Source organism: Sceloporus undulatus, chromosome 4 (assembly GCF_019175285.1).
Source record: "Sceloporus undulatus isolate JIND9_A2432 ecotype Alabama chromosome 4, SceUnd_v1.1, whole genome shotgun sequence".
Classification (NCBI taxonomy): domain Eukaryota; kingdom Metazoa; phylum Chordata; class Lepidosauria; order Squamata; family Phrynosomatidae; genus Sceloporus; species Sceloporus undulatus.
Genome location: NC_056525.1, coordinates 46589928 through 46610107, shown reverse-complemented (window position 1 = coordinate 46610107; position 20180 = coordinate 46589928). Strand labels below are relative to the sequence as shown.

The window sequence follows — 20180 nt, the reverse complement described above, 5'->3', positions numbered from 1 at the left end:
CATTCATTTATTTATTTATTTTACTAAAAGTATCTCAGTGTTTACCATCTAGACAGTTGAAAGTTTATTTCCTGGTTTTAGAAAAGGGTTCTCCTGAGCCTTAAACAAGCCAGGGAGGCAAAAACAATTATTACCTACTACTGCTACTACTACCACCAACTCTACTATATCATTTCTGTTCCTAGAATTTGTCCAGTATTCTCTTGTTCACCCCACTGTAGTAGTAGTGCTGCTGCTGCTGCTGCTATTATTATTATTATTATTATTATTACAGTATTATTATTAGGCTTATTCTTATTGATGTAACCCTCCAACTGCAAATCCCCAAAGAACCCCAAACCCTGAAAACAGAAACACATGTGTGGAAGTAGACATCTGGCCAATTCCATGTGTAACAACCGAGACCTACTTTCCAAAATTCTCCATTCCTTTGGTTAATGTTGGACATCTAAGAAGCAAGGAAGGGAGCTGATCAGTAGGAAGTTATATGTACTGTATTTTCCGACATATAAGACTACTTTTTAACCCAGGAAAATCTTCTCAAAAGTCGAGGGTCGTCTTACACTCCGGGGTCGTCTTTTAGGGTGGGTGCTGAAACTTCCGAGCTGGACTGGAGAATCTGCGGTCACCACATATTGTGGGGGGAGCTCAAAAACGGCTGTGGCCACATCCCCATCGTATGCGGCGACCTCAGGCTGTGGCCACATCCCTGCCGTATGTGGAGCAAGCCTCAGGCATCCAGGACACCCGGGGTATGGAAAAAAGAGACGTGTTTGAGCTACCACTCTGATAGTCTTGGAGACAGGGAGGGCTGGGCAGACAGGGAGAGCTGACTAATCCAAGCAGGCTTTGTATACAACAGGTTTTCCTGCTAAGTACCTGCATGTCATAAGCATTTGAATTAAAATTACCCTATTGAAATAAAATCTGATATATTTGTTTTAATTTGCAGTGGTGGCGCAGTGGTTAAATGCCTGTATTGCAGCCATTCACTCGAAACCACAAGGTTGCGAGTTCAAGACCAGCAAAAGGGCCCAAGCTCGACTCAGGCTTGCATCCTTCCGAGGTCGCTAAAATGAGTACCCAGACTGTTGGGGGCAAATTAGCTTACTTGCTAATTAGCTTACTTGCTGTTCACCGCTATGATCTTTGGAATAGCGGTATATAAATAAAACAAATTATTAATTATTATTATTATTATTATTATTTGGTGTGCGTTGGAAGAGGGGTAGTCTTATACGGCGAGTATATCCCAAACTCTATATTTTAACTGGAAAAGTTGGGGCTCATCTTATACACCGGAAAATACGGTACTTTTATACATATGAAAAAGCTCTACATATGCACTTTATAAAAAAGAAGGTTTGTACAGTCAGATCTTAGTACCCCCTCCCCCATGGATACTAAAAAATGGTATCTCAAGTCCCATTGTCCCTAATGGCAATGGCACATGCGCAAGTGCACTAGCATGACTATATCATGCACTGCCATTGGGGATGATGGGGCTTGTTGTCCATGGATGCTTAAATCCTTCGATAGCAAGCCCCCGGATAATGAAGCCCCATTGTAGTTCTTTCTTCTAAGTATACTGCTATGTCTTTTGAAAAAATTTGGGTCTCTTAATGCTGATGTATTTTTCTTCCTTAAACTGTCTATGATTAGTGTCCCTCCCCATATTGCACAAAAGATTTTTCACTGTAACTGTTCTTACGTGAACAGGAGAAACGAGCCCTTGAGCGGAAGCTGTCTGAAATGGAAGAGGAGATGAAGGTAGAAAAACTTCCTCCCTTATTTTTTTCTGTATAGTAATGCTTTTTAGAGTGGCATGTTGGGAACAATGTTAGTCATACAACCGTATTTTAATATAGTACACAAACACACACACCCTGTTGAGTGCCCTTATGTTTCCCATGCTACAAGCATTTTCTAAAACTTTCCTGAGGACTTCTGTTTTGCAACATTTATTATGAAGCCATTTTTACCTGTGCTATTCTTAAGCTTGTCTTCTAGAAGCCTCAGGGAAGCTTGCTATTCAATATGAGGCTGATGAATTAATATGCAAAAAAGTGTGTCTGAAGTTTTACCTGTAAGGATCTTCCCATTTCCCAGTGAAACATACTTCAGTTCTACACTGCAATTCTTTTTTTTCTTTTTTTTTGGGGGGGGGGTTGTGTATGTCATGGGTGGTGGATAGTTTCCAGAGGCTTGGGAGCCACAGGTCTTCTGGTTTCTTCAAAGATTCCACCTGTCCCTCTTACCTCTTCAGTTTTTGTGTGTGTAAAATAGTGTAATGCCCCATAATTTTGGGCTGAGGGACAATACTGGACCTCAGGAAGACATTCTTACCCATCCTTGCTGTATACAGTGTCTTGAGTGGGCTCTATTGAGTATACCCCATGGGTAGGAAGCCCTTACTCCCACCTGGTGGTGTCCTTTATTATGAAACTTGGGCGGTGGAGTGGGGTAGGATCAATGGAGTGGGGTAGGGTCAATTAAAGTGGAAGCATACGGTCATCATGGAATAGCTACTCCAAAAAGGACAGCATGCTTTAGTATTTCATCAGCTTCTACCCCATCATTTATTTTGCTAGTCTTTACTGATGTGCCCCTTGTAGTGAGTGGGGAAGACATCCAACATTTGGAAGAAAAAAAAGAGTCCAAGAGCCCTTTAAAGAATTTCAGATTTTTTATTCTGAGTGTGAACTTTATTTAAAGTTCCATTTGGATTTAAGTTTTTTTCTTCAAAAGAAAATTTCAGTAGCAGAAACTACAATCCAGTTCTACTGGAGGGCTGTGTCTTATGAACTAGTGAGGCATCTTATGAAAATGTAATTAGTAATCTGTGAGCTGCTAAAGAATTGGAAAATGGAAGTGCACAAGATCAAACATCAGTGTCATCTTATTGTAAGATGTCAAATCAAAATTGGGAAAATGCAGAATACAGCCACAGAAGAGAGCTAGAATACTGCTTCATTGTGAAGAATGTTGTAACAAACAAAATTACTTTAGAAAATGTACTTACAGTATATCAGAATGTAAAAGGAAAAATGTAGCTCAAATATTTTTAAATATAGTAATTATAAACATTTAACTCCATATTAGTGGTTACTGAAGTATTTAGTTGTTAATATTTTCCTAATTTAAATAGTGTTTTAAAATAAATTCAAGTATATAATTCTGTTAAGCGTGTATGTGTATGCATGTGTGAGAGGGAGAGAGAATACAGGTCATCTTCAGCATGTCTACCTCTTTTGAATGGTATCGATTTCATGCATTGTATGCCTTCATCTGTACACAGCTTCTTAATATGGCCAATGTCACCTTGAGCTAACCAAGCAAATATGCATGAACTACTTCAATCTCTCCTATACTGTTGTTACAATTTGGCTTACACCTTCTCCAGAAATTTCCTTTTGAATGTATGTTATTGTGGGACTGTACAACAATTTTATTTTTATTTTACTTTATTTTTTATTTTTCTGACAGCATTGAATTTGTAAGAAGATGTAGAAAGCTGAATTTGACAGGTGCTGCTAGGCTTTCATGACTGGTTGGTCATGATGCTTCTGGCTTAACAGACACAAATATCTCAGCTGTATGAGCTTAGTCAGCACTTAGAAACTTTTTAAAGTATAGACAGGTGGATTATTATCAGTTGTTTTCAGCGACAAAACCAATGATGAAGCATTCAGTATGCTCTCTCAATCTGCTGACCCTTTTCATTTTTATGGAATATAATTACTGTGAGCCTCTGAACAACAAAATTAATGCAGCATGGGCTAGGCTCATCAGAAGGTTATAAGGATCTCTTTACAATAAAGGCATACATGAGAGCATTGGGGAGAAAGAACAAGGTTATCAATCTGTTGTATGTGCCTTACAAAACGTTTACAAATAAAAACTAAATGTTGCTATCCTGTGTTACATACATCATGTCCTTTTACTGGATTTGCTTGTCAGTCTCATATGTTTAATATCAAATGCTTTTTTTAAAAAAATTCACAAAAAAATTCATTAAAAAATTCATTGTGGTTCTATTCACCTTCAGGCCCAGAGGCAAAGAACCCTGATGTGGTTCCATTGAATTCATATTGTCTTTCCATCAAATGGTTATCACAAGGACATTTTATCTTTTATTTTGGGCCAGAGTGTTTAGTTGCTTAGTGGTGGAATTTTTAATTCTGTAGTTTAATATCTCTAGAGGGAGATGGGGAGAATGTGCTGGGGAGAATGCTCTAACTATAGGAGATGTATCCAGTTTTATTCTCCTCTTCCCATCCTTCTGCCCTAGCTAAACTTTGTCTTGAATACATAGGTGGGAAAACTTTCTCTTGAAAGTTTAATCTCAGTTATATCTTATGCATTATGTTCTGTTAATTTCTTTTGAAAGTCTTAGAATGGAATGTGGAATGCCTTGCCGGAGGAGATCTGTCAAATTTCCAGTCTAGACAGCTTTAAAAAAGCTGTTAAGATGGATCTTTTCCGGCAGGCCTTCCCCAAGTAGAACAATTGGCTAATGATTTCTTCTCACCTTTATTATTATTGTTGTTATTATGCTTTATTTTAAAGCGCTGTAGATTTATACAGCGCTGTACATACAAACAATAAGTATCATTCTACTATTTCCCAGTAGATTGTTGTTATTATCAGTATTTTAACAATTGATTTTAAATTGTAATGTGTTTAATCCTTTTTTAAAGGGGGTTAGATATAGTATTGTAAAGACTGTATGTAGCGTATATTGACTGCTTTTTAATCATGTAAGCCGCTTTGATTGGTCCTTTGGCATAAAAGTGGGATATAAATACAGGTTTTATTATTTTTTTATTATTTTAAGAGGATACTTCTTCAGGGGCAGATTGAGTGACTCAGATATATTGCCTGTGTTCCAGTTTATAGTTGATCTTTATTAAAGGATAAATATATTAAATGTTTCTTGGTTTTGCAAATAGTCTGCTTTGAAAAATATTTCCAGAATAAAGTAATTTCTCCAAAGGGAAGTTAAATTCTATATAGTCGCTCCTCCTAATTCGTGAATCTGGGATCCGCAACCTTGAAAATCCATGGAGGAGCAACCTCCACTATTTTCAGTGGTGTGTCCCCCTGCCACATGTGCACAGTCATGCACCCCATTCAAGCCTATGGGGCTTGAATATGCATGAGCCTCCATTTTCATGGGAGCGGGGTCCGGAATGGATCCCCCGCGAAAACAGAGGGTGAACTGTAATTGCTATACAAACACTTTTGAAACACTGATTCTCTATGCTTTACTTTTGCAGTTGATTTACAGGATTTTATTCCTATTTTGTAACAATGACTCAGACCAATACCCAGAAGGGCCCTGATACACTTTAAAGTCCTAAATTATTTTAATGTCTAAGCTACCTTGAATTACAGTTTTGAGGGAAAGACAGGGTATAAATAAAGGTGACGATGACGACGACGATGATGATGATGATGATAGGTTTGCATAACTTGATAATCAGTTTCCAGATGTACTGCCATACACGAAGTATGAGTTTATATTTAGAGGAAAGTTTTAAAGATTAAACATAGGTAGCGTACATTGCTTGAACCTGATGAGTGTGATAAAAGGAGAAGCATAAAGTGCAGTATAAGTACTCATACAGGTTGCATGGGTAAAGTATGTTTTATGTTTTAAATTCCACATTGTTTAATTGTATTTTAAGGGGGGTGGGTTGAGGCTTTGGATTGTATATTTTAACCTTGTAAGTTGCCCTGGTTGCATTTTTTAGAGAGGGCGGGATATAAATAAATTTTATTATTATTAATAATGTTCCTTTGTTGTGTAAGAATTCAGAGCATCGCTGATGTATGCAAACTAATTTCCCTTTCTACTCCAAATATTCCTGTATGTCAAGTACAGGATAATGGAGCTAATGGCAAGCTTTTATTCAACAGCAAACTGCTTTTACTTTACAAACGCATCTGGATCATGATATGGGTCACATGAAGAGATCCATAAAGACACTAAGCTGCTCTATCAGCACTGTTCAGACTAGCATTACATTTGATAGTACTTGCAGTAGAACTGCTTATAGGATTGCCCTGATGTGGTTTGCAAAAGTTTAACACATCCCACAACAGAATAATAATTTCTTATCTTACGTTTTATCGTTACATTTGAAATTCAGGCAGGTTCAAGCATTAAGAGAACAAATGCCTATTGTGGTTTCTTTTTAGTCTTTCCAGTACCTCAGTGTGTTTTCTGGCTTCTTCTGTGCTTTCACAGCTTCCCATCTTTCATTGCTGCTCTTTTTTTTATTTCTTGCTTGTCAACTGAATTCACGTTTCTGTCCTGTTTTATATTCTCTGTTTTGTCTTTGTCTATCTCCTCCATGTCTCACTTTGCAGAACCTTCACCAGCTCAAACAGATTCACACTTTGAGGCAGATGAATGAGCAGCTGCTGGCCGAAAACAGGGCTTTGACCAGGGTTGTAGCCAGGCTCTCGCAGTCCACTGAGCCCCCAGAGTCAGAAGAGCTATAGCATCTCCCCCTCCAGTTGATCTCACTTCTCCTTCCACTCTTCCAGGCAGGTCTTTGCTCTTATTGTCTGTCCAAGCCTATCCGCAACTCTTTCCATATTCTTCCTAACTCTGTCAGATAAAAAGTGTGACACTCAAATAGCCGTATGCAAGTGGCTTCCTACTAGAACAGTATTGGTTATAAACTTTACGTTTCTAATCCCTATAAGGTACAGTCTTCATCTTGGAGGTACAGTTCTTGATTTACACAGTCACTTCTTTTCAGGTATGCATTTTGCCTATATAGGTTCTGCATTGCACTTTAATTTCTGGAATAATAATGATTTTATTCAGGCTTTGCCTTTCAAAAGGCATTGTTGGATAAGGATAAGGACAAATCAAAGAGAGAAAACAAAATGAAAGAATCCATCTGTCTGTTTGTTATAAAGTATGTTAGAACAATGCCATTCTGAAGGAGAATATTATAAGATTTTTTTAAAATACTACCCAAATATATATAAGAGACCAAGATTGGAACACATGAATTATTGTTAAAGGTGGGTAGCTATTAAATTATTTTATGGCAGGATAATAGTATCTGAAATGAGCTATAAGGAATACAGTCCCAAATATAATTTTGTCACTGAATGCAGGGTTGGACATAGATTAATATTGTATCTGTGTCAACTTCTAAATGTTTACTTAGTTGATGGGAATATATTGGGAGACAATAAGTGTGTGTGTGTTGTGTGCCTTCATGTTTCCAACTTACAGCGACCCTAAGGTGAACCTATCATGGCCTTTTCTTCACACATTTTTTTCAGAGGCTTCCCTTGAGGCTTGGAGCATGTGACTTGCCCAAGTGGGTTTCATGACAAAGCAGGGAATCGAACCCTGATCTCCAGAGTCATAGTCCAAATCTCAAACAACTATGCCACAATCCAAATGATCTTTTATCAGGTGCAGTAGCTTAAATGTTTTCATAAATAAATAGACATGTACACAGGCATGCATACACATGTAAAGGTAAAGGTAGTCCTGTGACATGAATGTCTAGTTTTAACCGACTGTAGGGGGCTGTGCTCATCTCCATTACTAAGCCAGGATTGTCCAAAGACAAATCCAGTGGTCATGTAGCCAGCATTACTGCACTCAATGCTGTTACCTTCCCACCAAAGTGGTACCTATTTATCTACTTCCATGTGCATGCTTTTGAACTGCTAGGTTGGCAGAAGCTGGGGCTCGCTCACCCAATCATGCACCACTCGGGTTTCAAACTGCCAATCTGCCCATCTTCCCATCGTCAGAATTGGCTTAACCACTAAGCCAGCACATCCCTCATACACTGAATATATTGATGCAAATTTGTATGTAAATTAATAGGTTACCAGAAAAGTTCTTATTCAAATACTGCAAAAGCTTAAAATACTACATTTTTGTTCTGCTATAATATAATGATGTTTCTTAATCATCAGCACCTGTATCAGAGACAGCAGCTAATAATGCCAGTCAAGATCCACATGAGCTTCTATTCCTCAGGTCTTAACTATGGCAGGGTACAGACCTCCCAAAAAGGGCAGCCTGCCGGTGCCTGGTTTTCCACCAGAGGGAAGCCTCAGCCGCCAAACAGCAAGGCTTCCTGCCAGCAGAAAAAGAACCCGCAAAAATGGGTTCTGTCTATGCCGCAATGGCAGTGTAACGAGTGTGCCACAATATGCCACTGGTACACTTGTTACACAAGTGCTGCACGGCGCCATGCGGATGCTGCATGGCGCTTGCGTAACAATTGCAGCACTTCGTCTGTACAGGGTGCCGCCATTTTGATGCCCTTGTCATCTAGAAGGAGCATCTAGAAGCACTGCCCCGTGGCACCCCTCACTTGTGACGAGGGCGTCCTTTTTGGCCCATCTGGACTCAGCCTAAGCAAATTTATAGAAACATTAAGAAAGTAACAGTTTTCATAGATGAAAGTACGAAGTCTCAACTCAGGAAGAATATGTAAAATGGGGGAAAGAAATGAAAAAAATTATTTTGACCAAATACTAACTATACGTCATAACAAATTTAAAGTATAAGAAGCTCACTGTTTAAGATTCTCAAAAAGCTGTTTGTTTTCTTTCTTCATAGTTAACCTGTGGCACATCATCAGTAATATTCAGCATAGACAATAGTATGGTTGTTTTGTTTTGGCTTTCTTTTAAATAAAATAATAGACCACTTCATGGAGGACATGAATACAAGTATTTTGTAATAGTTGAAGGTGTTTTTACAGTTATAATAATTTAGTAGCTTTTTTTACTAATGCTTTCCTAAGGGTTATTAAGTTGTAAAAGCCCTTTGCTTCATGTGCTTGATCCCTTTCAGGTTGGCATGTTAGCCATAGTATGTAGCGTATATAATATAATATAAAAGTTGTATATAATTCAAGGCTCTAGAATAGTCAGTTTTTCCTAAAGTTGTTATTCACTAAAGCAACCACCTTGAAGCTGTATTTGCTTTGATGCCCTTCTTATTTGGCTGAGAAAACACTAAGTAACAGATGTTAAACAAATCACTTTAACAGCATGATAATATCACTTAGATTCATTGTCTATCTTACTAAATTTACCAGGTATTCATATTTGGTATATAGTAGTGAAATGTGTTCTGCTTGATATTCACCAGAACACTGCTAAGGAAGACGGCTGTTGTCATCCCATTTCACTTTTTCTGTTTAGCATGAATTCATTTAAAAGAAAATGGTATAGTGAATACTGAAATAAACACTGGGGAAAACAAGATGTAGCTAAATTGCTACCATATTACAAATTAAGCAATTTTGTTCTTTCTTGATGGTGCTCAAAATGAAGGGAAGTAACTCTTTGGTTTTTCCCATTTGTGTAAACAAATAATCTTCCTCTCCATGAGAATATGTGGGGCATTGTGCAGGGTTTGTTTGTTCGGGTTTTTTTAATAAGAATTATTCATATTTTGCATTTATATTGGGAAAAATTCCTGATGGGTATGTGTAATGCACACAACTAAGTTTCATTGATGACAGCACCCTGGGCCTATTTAACCCACCGCTGCCACCAATTTAGGTGACGTCCACCCACAAGTCTCTCTTCTGATGAACACCACCACTGTGCCTACTGTTTGGGTAGCATAGTTTGATTGTAAAACACTGGCCACTTATTTCTTAAATAATAACAAAAGTTTATTGTAAGGCAAGAAAATAAACTTTAACTTGGTTTCAAAGTTGTTATTGTTGACTGGTTACTTTAGTCTTGGTTATTTAGTTACAAGTTGATATTTGACTCTTAATATTATCTCAGCCACAAAGGCACTATTATCTTTCTGAATATAAACTGACCAAACTCCTATTTCAGAATCCGGCTTGTACCTAACACCGTCCCACTTTGGACTTATCAGACCCTTCCGTGGTCTATCAACAACTAGAATCTGTTCCCTCAGGAACTCCTGGAACACACACCCTCTCTCAGGCTTAACTGTTCCCCTCCAAATGTCAGAATCCTCACCCTCAGAATTCTCAACCCTAACTGCACCAACCAACTGTCACACAGAATCTTCCAATTCTTCAGCCAGCACCAGATTGGCTGAGCTCTAGCTGCCTTCTCATTGGTCAGCTTGAGGTTCTATTCACCACAGTATGATGTACAAAATATACTTTCATGTACAATAACCCCTTTGCAGAAAAATCACATGTATTTTTGTGCAAATGGATTCACCCAAATGAAGTCCTAAACTGCAAATAAAAATAAGAGTGGTGTCCCAAATATTAGGATGCTCTTTTTCAAAAGAATGTAAATATTTGTATTTTGTCACATCCCTATGGGACGTAACCAGGATTTTAGGAAGGGGGGGTCCAGACTAAGTGCCACCATTATAATGGGGCTTGGGCGTGGCGGCACAGCAGCATGCACCATTCATTTTTCTAATGGAAGGGGGGTCCAGACCCCAAGAACCCCCCCCCTTGGCTACATCCCTGCCTATACATTTCAGGAGCTGTTTTAGTTTGACTAGTTATTAATAGTGTCTGGACCTATTGGTCCATTGTACTTACATGAAGAAACTTAATCTTACATATCATTACATATTACAAGCCCTCCCTTCTTGCCAACTGTCATCTTCTGTCCTGGAGGGAGTGGAAGGACAGGCCCAACGCCATCAGGCCTGAAGAAGAAGAGCCCTCCCTCCTTGCCAACTGTCATCTTCTGTCCTGGAGGGAGTGAAAGGACAGGCCCAACGCCATCGGGCCTGAAGAATAAGAGCCCTCTCTCCTTGTCAACTGTCATCTTCTGGCCTGGAAGGGAGTGAAAGGACAGGCCCTACGCCATCGGATCTGAAGAAAAAGGCCCTCCCTATTTGCTAACTGTCATCTTTTGGCCTGAAAGGGAGTGAAAGGACAGGCCCAACGCCATCGGGGCCTGAAGAAGAAGGCCCTTCCTCCTTGCCAGCTATCACCTTCTGGCCTGGAGGGAGTGAAAGGACAGGCCCATTGCCATTGGACCTGAAGAAGAAGAGCCCTCCCTCCTTGCCAACTGTCATCTCCTGGCCTGGAGGTAGTGAAAGGACGGGCCCAACGCCATCGGGCCCAGCCTCGGTTAAGAAGAAGAGTCCTCCCTCCAGTCTCTCTGCCTTAGTCCAGGCCTCAGAGGGAGAGAAGAACTCCTGGTCTTGATTCCCTTCACCACCACAATTCCCTTCTCCTTTTCTGTTGTGTCTTTTTAGATTGTAAGCCTGAGGGCAGGGAACCGTCTAATTAAAATAATAATTGTAAGCCGCTCTGAGAGCCTTTACAGAAGAAGAAGGAGGAGGAGGAGGAGGAGGGCAGGGTATAAATACTGTAAATAAATAAAAAATAATTACATAAATGCATATTCTATATTTCTTTAATAATCTCATCATGTCCTATTTAAAACAGAAATAATGGTTGTGTTGTTTTCAATGTTAATTGAAGTTTTTGATTTTATTGTTTTTGCTAAAAAAAAATAAGTTGTGCAAACCTCTCCTACGACTCTCATGGAAAAAAGCGGGGGGGGGGGGGGGATATTACAGGTTTTTTCCTTTTTGAAAAAATGAAGTTCCAAAATGCAATGTATTTCACTACAGATGACTAGGGGGACCTTGATTTGTAAAGACAATACAGTCGGCTCTTCTTATACACGGATTTTTATACAAGGATTCACGCATTCACGGTTTGAAAATGTTCCAAAAAAAGTATAAATTTCAAATATCAAACCTTGATTTTCCATTTTTTATAAGATACACCATTTTGCTATGTTATTATATTTAATGGGACTTGAGTATACACAGATTTTGTTATACACTGAGGATCTTTTAACCAAACCCCAGCGTATAACAAGGCTCCACTGTATGTGTCAAAGATAAGAAAATTTATGAGTATTTTTTACATCACCTATTTTCACTGGCAATAGGTTCCAAATATGTTTATGCTACGGTTCTGGATACATAGCAATTTGCAAGGTTTTCCCCACAATTCACATGTAAATAAAATATGTACTACTTGAAGTAACCTTTGAAGCTTCATCTCATCTCCTCCTCCTAAGTTCTACTGGACATATTTTCAGTAAATATCCCTCATCACACCCAACAGCCCCTGGTAATTTCTCTCAACAGAGATCAACCTGTAGAAATACTTGAGAGGTTGGTACAACAGAAAGAATGCTGAAAGGTCTTGAAAGCAGGCTGCCATCATTAATCGTAAGCTACATACTGCCCTGTTAGTAAAGTCACATGAATTCCAATACTAACCATGGCCCAGAATTGATTGTTCTAGGGTGTTTCTGCTCATAATCATGTGGCATTTCTAAGTATTCAGAAACAACACTTCATACCCTGTAGTTTCTATGGATATAGGAAGTTTTAAAAAAACAGTTTACTTTATGACTGAGTTTTTAACAAGGTTAACAGAATTCTCTTTCACATGTAAAAAGGCATTGCTCAACACATTATGAATAGGGCACCTGCATTTAATATGAAGAACTATTGACAGGTGATTACTAAATACCACTTTTACTCCAAAAAAGTCAATTTTTTGAAATCTCACTAAATGAGAGCATATATGCATGATTTCTTGGAGCATTTTAAAGACAGATTTACATAAATATCATGTTCTTTAGCAAAAGGTCTCCCCATTGATGCTACTTGAATATGTTGGAAAGGACATGAATAGATGCACGTAATAGGTATTAAAAATTCCACTTGATCAAGGTCATGATTTTATTTATTTTTAGTTTCTAATTTTAATTTTACATATTGAAAAGAGGGCATGTAAAGCTATGCAGTTTTCTGGAACTGTGCAACTTTACTTGAAAGTTAAATGTGAAAGATCTGTCTTACTAATGGGAATTATGTGTGTGTTCAAAGGCATAATATAAGAGAGTAAGGACATTCTCTAAACTGAATGAAAGTATGACAATAGGAGTAGCATCATCAAGAACAATAGACCTTTCCAGCTGTGCTAGATTTCAATCCTTCTTCATTTACTTGAATCTCATAGTATTTACAGGTACATTTCTTTGACCTCTGCATGTTGAGAAATATGATCTGTTACCTACCATAACAACTTGAATGGCTACTGCTCTGTATACTCAAGGATTGAATGTTCGGCCCTTTTGTATTGTAGATATGTAATACGATTGGGTTAAATATACTTATACCACATATCTGTGCAAATTGATCTTGTAACACCTTTGAGACCAACTCAAAGGTACTACAATATCCCTTTGCACACTGATTTAGCAGACTAACATACATGTTCATGTTAACCTAAGTTGCCTGCTTTTCAGAGAAACTCATTTTGTATAACTAAATAGCATTGTGCTGTTGTGTGGGTGGCTATATGTTTTCCCCCAAGGTATTTGCAAACTGTCAGTACTGAAATGTTTTGATGCTTTTTCTTTGTCTTTGAACAGATTTTGACAGAGCTGAAGTCAGACAATCAGCGGCTGAAAGATGAAAATGGAGCACTCATCCGGGTCATCAGTAAACTCTCCAAGTAGTATATGGGCATAAAGATGACATTTCTGTGCACAAGCTTCCACCTCCTTCTGATTTTCCAGTTGAAAGAACTGCTGGCATTTCAGATATGGATCAGCTGGCCACACATACTACTACTTGCACTTGGCTGGGCATTCCCATATTGCACAGTGCTTATCCTCTCCTTACCCCCAAGACTTGGCATAGCCCACACACATTTCATTATTTTTGGAATGTTAATGTTATTCATTCAGTGGGACAAATGCTGGTATGGCACTGTCTTAGCTGCCCAAACAATCTACTGTAAGCCTCATGTCCATCCACAATAATCCAATGTAAAGAAGCAACTACTGTAATAAGTAATAAAGAAGTGACTTGTGATATTGGCCCAATATGTCTTAAGATACTGCCTTGGAGTAAGAATAAGGAGTGGAACTGAGAACTGTTACTGAGGATTTGTCAACGTCTCTTCTGGAATTTGGGAATCTGCAATCTGAAAGCCACAAGAACTTATTTCTCTGGGAGTCTGACAGTGGTTATTCAGCTTTGGAGATGAATGTTTTCCACATGTCTCAATAGCTGACATTAATTTAATATAATATTTTAAGTCTAATTCAACAGGGAGGGCCTATAAATGGTTCTTCCTTTGGTTTTGCTTCACCTTTATGGTCCTGCTCAACTTGTTTCCTGCTGTTGCCTTCCATGGTTGCCTTCTCTTGTACTATTTAATAATAGTGTGGTCTTATAACCTCTGTATTCTGTGGCTAACACTTTGTCCTCTCCATTCTTCAAGACTTTCAGTGGGAAAAGAGCAAACCAGAAAACATTACTTATTTGGTTTCCAGTTGTAAGAAGTACTCTTGCACAAGATGCCAGTGTATCTTTTAAAGTAGCAAAATCCTCATTTTTATGTGAAGCAATCATGTTGCATGAAAAGCTCTGCAAAATACTTGAGCAAAGGAAATTATAATTATGATAATTTTCGGTGGGTGCAAAAGCAACTGAAGATATAAGCATTCTCCATTTTTAAAGAAGCAGAAGGTTGATGGATGGAGGTGCCCATCCCTTGTGGAAAATGACTCAATTTGTATGCAGTTCTTGTCAAAAAATACTGCATAATGTTTGAGATTTTTAATACAACTATCATTTTCACAGATGTAAAACATGAATGAGTCTGCATCTAATGATGACATTTACAGCAAGGATCTACATTGTTTAGAAACCTTTTGTGTGTACTGGAAATAAATTAATTCACTTTTACAGATTCTCAGAATATAACTGCTTCAGCACTCTATTATTCTGACTACTATGAAGAACTACATTTCATTTTCAGAATCTATTTTAAAAAGTTCCTGCCATGTGATCCTTTGCCAGAGGACTTGTTCTCTGTTTTTAATTGTGTCTTCTTCTCTTTTAAAGCATGATACCACTTTTATGAAGCTATAGCTCTGGCCTAGATTTAGGCAGTTCTCACCATTGATTAGAAAGGAACCTTTGGGATCTGAGTATAGTCACTCATTAACAGGTAATTAGTGGCAATACAAGCTTTTCTCTCAGTGTTTCTCAACACCTGATCATCCTTTTTTAGGTTTTCCATATTTGTATGTTACTCTCACTACCACTGGCTGAGAAAAATGGCATGGAATATTTTAAGATGGAGAGATCAGCATCTGTGAACTGGCCAGTTAAGCTGCTTTTCTACAAAGAATCCAGATTTTAATATGAACAACTTTGAGGTTGGAATCTCTGATTAGAAAAAGCAGACCCTGCGTTTTAGACAAGCACTTGATTTTTGTTTGTTTGATCTGGCATTCTGTCATATTTAAAACAATATCAGGAAGGATCAAATAATTTTCTGTTACAAATTCACATACTTACTGATACTATGTTTGGTATTCTCTTATTGCACAATTTGTTTCAGACCTTTATATTGCTGGGATTGGTGATGATGTAGTTTTCTTGCTCTGTATGCACAGTCTTCAACTCCTGCTGACCAGAGAAGGCCTTGATGCATGTGCTGATCTTTTTGCAAGTGATACCTTCCAGCTCTAGGATTTGGTAGCTTGCCAATCTGACTGCTTTGCATGAGAGAGGAATTCTCAGTGTATCCTGTTCAGACACTAACATGAAAGATCACTTAACAGCATAGAAGAAAAAGGCATACGGTGCTTATAATCCATTCTACAGTGATTCTTGTATTCCATTATTAACACCACGTATTGATATAATAAATAACTCTCAAAGCTATAGTGTACACAACCTTAAATCAAAAACTGTGATAAGACAGCAGGAAAGATGATGCCATATGAAGTCAAGACATACAGTTGGAATATCATGTGTAAATTTGATTTTTCCCTGGGTTGAAAATTCTGTGAATAATTCCTGTTGGCAAGCCAAAACACTCCTGTAGCAGTGCTACCAAAATGGTGAATCAGATTATTTTATGAGGATTACTGTGACAAATGCTGATAGTCATATGTTATGCAGCTTGATGTTCTGGGCCTCGTATTGATATTATTGTCATCATTTTTAACACTTAGCTTTGGCTTCTTCAGTAGAATGGCAACGCTCCAAATCAGTCATTAGAGGACCCATCTTTATTTCCACAGTGAAGTAAATTATGTTTTTGCCCATGTACACAATCCCTTTGTTTCCTGCTTTTGTATGAGGCATTATTAAACCAAGAAATATCTAATCATAGTTTACAGTTTCACTTGGTTAGAAAATTGGTTATCCGTTTTGGAACTAGAGAAGATCTTAAATCATGCTATGACATTTGCTGTAGATGCTGGATTGTTCTGAAGCTAGTTCAAACAAAACAGAACACTATGGCTTCCTGGGCTAATCATAGTTTAAGCAAAGGGGTTGTGGATGTAGGCAAAGGCCCATTCATATCTTAGTCAGTGGTTTTAATACAATGAAATAAACATTATAGAAGAATTCAGGACAGAGTATTCATGTGCTAATTTCATGTTTGCTTTTATTAAAAATCAGAAAATATTACAACTACTGAATAATGTTTCCTTCCTGATGTATTATATTGTTATAGTTTAATGTTCTTATGGATTTTATATGATGATATAATCATGCAGTCTGCTGGAACATTCTCTGCATAAACTGCATATTATGTGAGAAAGTCGTTAAATATGAGAGCATTCAGCCTTGTGGATACTGGAGGTTTTTCTTTAAAATAGGAAGTGGACCTTTTTCCTTACTACTGTCTTAATTTCACATATAATGTACATTGTAAGATATGTCTGCATGTCTGAGGTCTTAAAGACCTCTGCCACATCTGTGCAGATGCTTTGATTTAAAAGACATAGCTTCAAGTAAGGTAGAATCAGGACTTGAGTTTTATTGTTTATAAACTGGAAAGCTGAAGTTTTAATGGGATCATTGTTGGTCAAAGCAAGTTTCAGATGAAACTAGAGGTTCAGAAAAGGGGCTGAGTTGAGGGAAGCAAATGCATACAGGAAGAAGTCTTCAGAGCTGATAATCTGTTTAATGGGCTTTGTTGTTGAGTGCCTTCAAGTCATTTCTAATTTATGGTGTCCCTAGAATAACCATTAAGGCTCCCCCCCGCCCCGCAAGATTTGTTCAGAGGGGGTTTGCCTGTTTGCCTTCCTCTAAGGTTGAGACAGTGTCACTTGCCCAAAGTCACCCAGTAGGTGTCCATGGCCAAGTGGGGTTTGAACCCTGGTCTCCATGGTCATAGTCCAACTCTCAAACCACTATACCGCACCAGGTCTTACATTACTAAATTTTAGTAATATAGATGAGGCACTGTTAAATGAAAGAACTCTTAAGAATGATTGGAAAACCATTTCAAATTGGGGAAACGGAGAAAGAATGTACTTTTCTTCAGCTTTTCTGTAGTTGAAGTTGGATAGTATGAGCATCTGCTTTCTGTATTCATGTTGATTTACAGTTAACAGCAAATTTATGGATGGGTCAGAAAGTTGTTGAGACCTGTTTCAGCCAGACAGGGAGCCACTTTTCCAGCAATACAGGATTTAGGAGAAGATTTCAATCTTAAAAATAAGCTAATTTTTAATTAGTTAATTGTCCCCAGTCCACATAATCTGAATTTGATTACTGGAAGCAAGTCTATAGAAATTGAAAACATAGATATGGAGCTACCACGTAGTCTTTGTTCTTTCATAGGCTGTGGATTCAATCCAGTTTTGGGTTTTCGTTCATAGTAAAACCTCTCTTATTCTCACATATTAGCATATAAGTGTAGCCATTATGTTATTTGTCTAGTGTTCTAGATGTGTACTGAGCCAGGAACAATGATTTCCTGGCTCAGTACTCATCTAGAACACTGATTAGTATTCCAGCCTCATCAGGGCTTTGTTGCCCATTTTATCAAATCTCCTTTTAGTGGTTCCCATTCAGCAAAGTACTATATTCTAAGAAATCTCTCCACCATTCATATGAGTATCTGCTCACCTTGGCTTTAGGCAATATCTTTCCTCCCACCCATGTCCCCCAGTGACCATAACCATTGTTAAAACGGAACTTGTGACCCCATCATCCCATTGCATTTCTGTTCCTATTCACACACATAGCCTGCTCATTCTTAAGTATAAATGTATTTCCATAGGCACTTCATTCCATGCATGTGATGAAGTAGGTTCAGTCTACAAAAGCTTATGCTACCAACCTCTCTGTCTCAAAGGTCTACAGTATCCTTTTGCATACCATTTCAGACTAATACAGCAGTGCCTTTGAATCATATTGTATATGCAGCCACTGGCTTTGTTTCAATAGACAGGAGACTAACATTTGCTTTGAATTAGGGAAGGCCAAATTTGTTCTTGAGTGAACTAATAGAATAGTAAAAATCAAGGTAAAATAAATGGTCTAGCATTCTTTAATACATGAATGTATATGATAGATAGGTCATATAATAGATTCAAATATATCCCTTTGCCCTCGTACATGTTATATTAGTCAGGGCCTCAACTTTTCTGAAAATGGATTTGATCCAAACTTAGTCATGAAGCTCCATAACCACTACACTACCACTCCAGAAATTGTTCTTTGTAAGCAAGATATCAGTATATTTTAGGAGAACTTCCACAGTTCAAATACAGGTTCATAAGCAGGTTTATCTGAGCACTTTTTTCTCCAGTGGTTTGGCTGTTTATTATATCTGAAAGGGATCTTGTTTTGGTAGGACGTCTTGCAAATAAATCAGAAGATATTGAAAATGTTTGTTATTTGCACTCACATTGCTGCAGCTTTTTACACTCTTTGTAGTTTTGATGCAGTCTGATTTTTACCATGCTTTTTTGGCTTTCCACACTCCACCTGATCCACTGCTGTATTTGCTCGCCTGACGCTCTGGGCAACATCTGAATTTGAACCCTAGTGTTCTAAATGCATGTTTCCCGCAAGAGGCATTTCTAGTTTAGTTTCAAGTTTGCAAAATCCCCACGGTATTTTCCTTGAATGATTTGTGTTTGAATTCACATTCATCTTCATGTTTGAAATCTGTGTGTGGTTCTGCTAGAGTCAGCATGTTCCAAGAAGGATTTTTTACTAAGATAACTCCTTAAAAGCTTACAGGTGAAAACTCATTTCCCAGGAGTTTCCTTTCTTCTCTGATGTTCTCTCTTTTCTGGGCCAAGTTGGACCCATGGTGAATGCAATTTTCAATGTGTTGTCACTATACCACTGAAGAAAAAGCAAGGCCGAAACCATTGTCATAAGATCTGTTGTGCTTCTCCCTACCTGATTTTAATTGATGCTGTTGTGGAATCTAGTAACTAGCCCTCTCTGCAAATGTTAACGCCTGGAAAAGAGAGAGAGGTTTTCAGCTGTTGGCTTGCTAACTTCCATTTGCAAGTGCTCTGTACTTACCTGTTTTAAGGAGAGTTTTACAGATCTTTGTAAATACACTACTTGGAGAAAAGATAGCCTATGAGTGATGGAAAAGAATGTATTTTTATGCAACTTTTTGAGTGGCCTTTCAAACTCTGAAATGAATGATTTTTGTTTTCCTGATTGTTATATAGTATTCTAAGTATTATATGTATGAAAGTTTGAGAATAATATTCACATCTATGATGCTTGTAAACACGAACAGTATTTATAAATGAATAAAGTATGTGCTTTAACACTGAGTCTGTCTTAAATAGTGAATCTTTCTCTCTCTCTCTCTCTCTCTCTCTCTCTCTCTCTTTCTTTTCTAAGAGGAGGATGTTTGCAGAGTGACTATATGGTCACAGTGTTTGATTTTCATCTCTCACTATAGAATAGATGCAAGATCCAGGGCTGAAACCACATTCAGGAGAGCAGTGTTGTTTTCCTGCCTAGCATGACATTCCCACTATGGTCAGTAGCTTGCTAGTCTCCCATTTGTGTAAGTCATGGAGACCATGAATAAGGAGCACAAATTGCTTATCTGTAACTAGTTCTTCAAATGGTTATCTGTGAGCTGACCCACATCCTCCCCTCATCTTGTCAGGGAGTGGGAGGGGCTACTGCCAAAATGCTTATATAATAGCTCTAGCAGTTTCTGAATGATGCACTGTGCGGGTACAGTTAACCCATTTGTGTGAGTTCACAGATGACCTCTCAAAGAACTACAGTTAAGGTAAGCAACCATATGCCTGCTATTCAGAATATAGCGTAATACAGTGCGCCCTCGCCTTACGCAGGGATCCATTGCAGACCCACCCAC

At 38.1% G+C, this 20180-nt stretch overlaps 1 protein-coding gene across 1 annotated transcript in view; it reads left to right on the top strand.

Moving 5' to 3' along the window:
• Nucleotides 1-19620, top strand: part of PPP1R12B (protein phosphatase 1 regulatory subunit 12B) — a 184912-nt gene extending 165292 nt beyond the window's left edge. The window contains 2 exon segments of the mRNA XM_042461553.1: nt 1720-1770; nt 13426-19620. Of these exon segments, the coding sequence (XP_042317487.1) occupies nt 1720-1770; nt 13426-13512 (138 nt within the window). The 3' untranslated portion in view covers nt 13513-19620.
• The last annotated feature ends 560 nt before the right edge of the window (nt 19621-20180 follow it).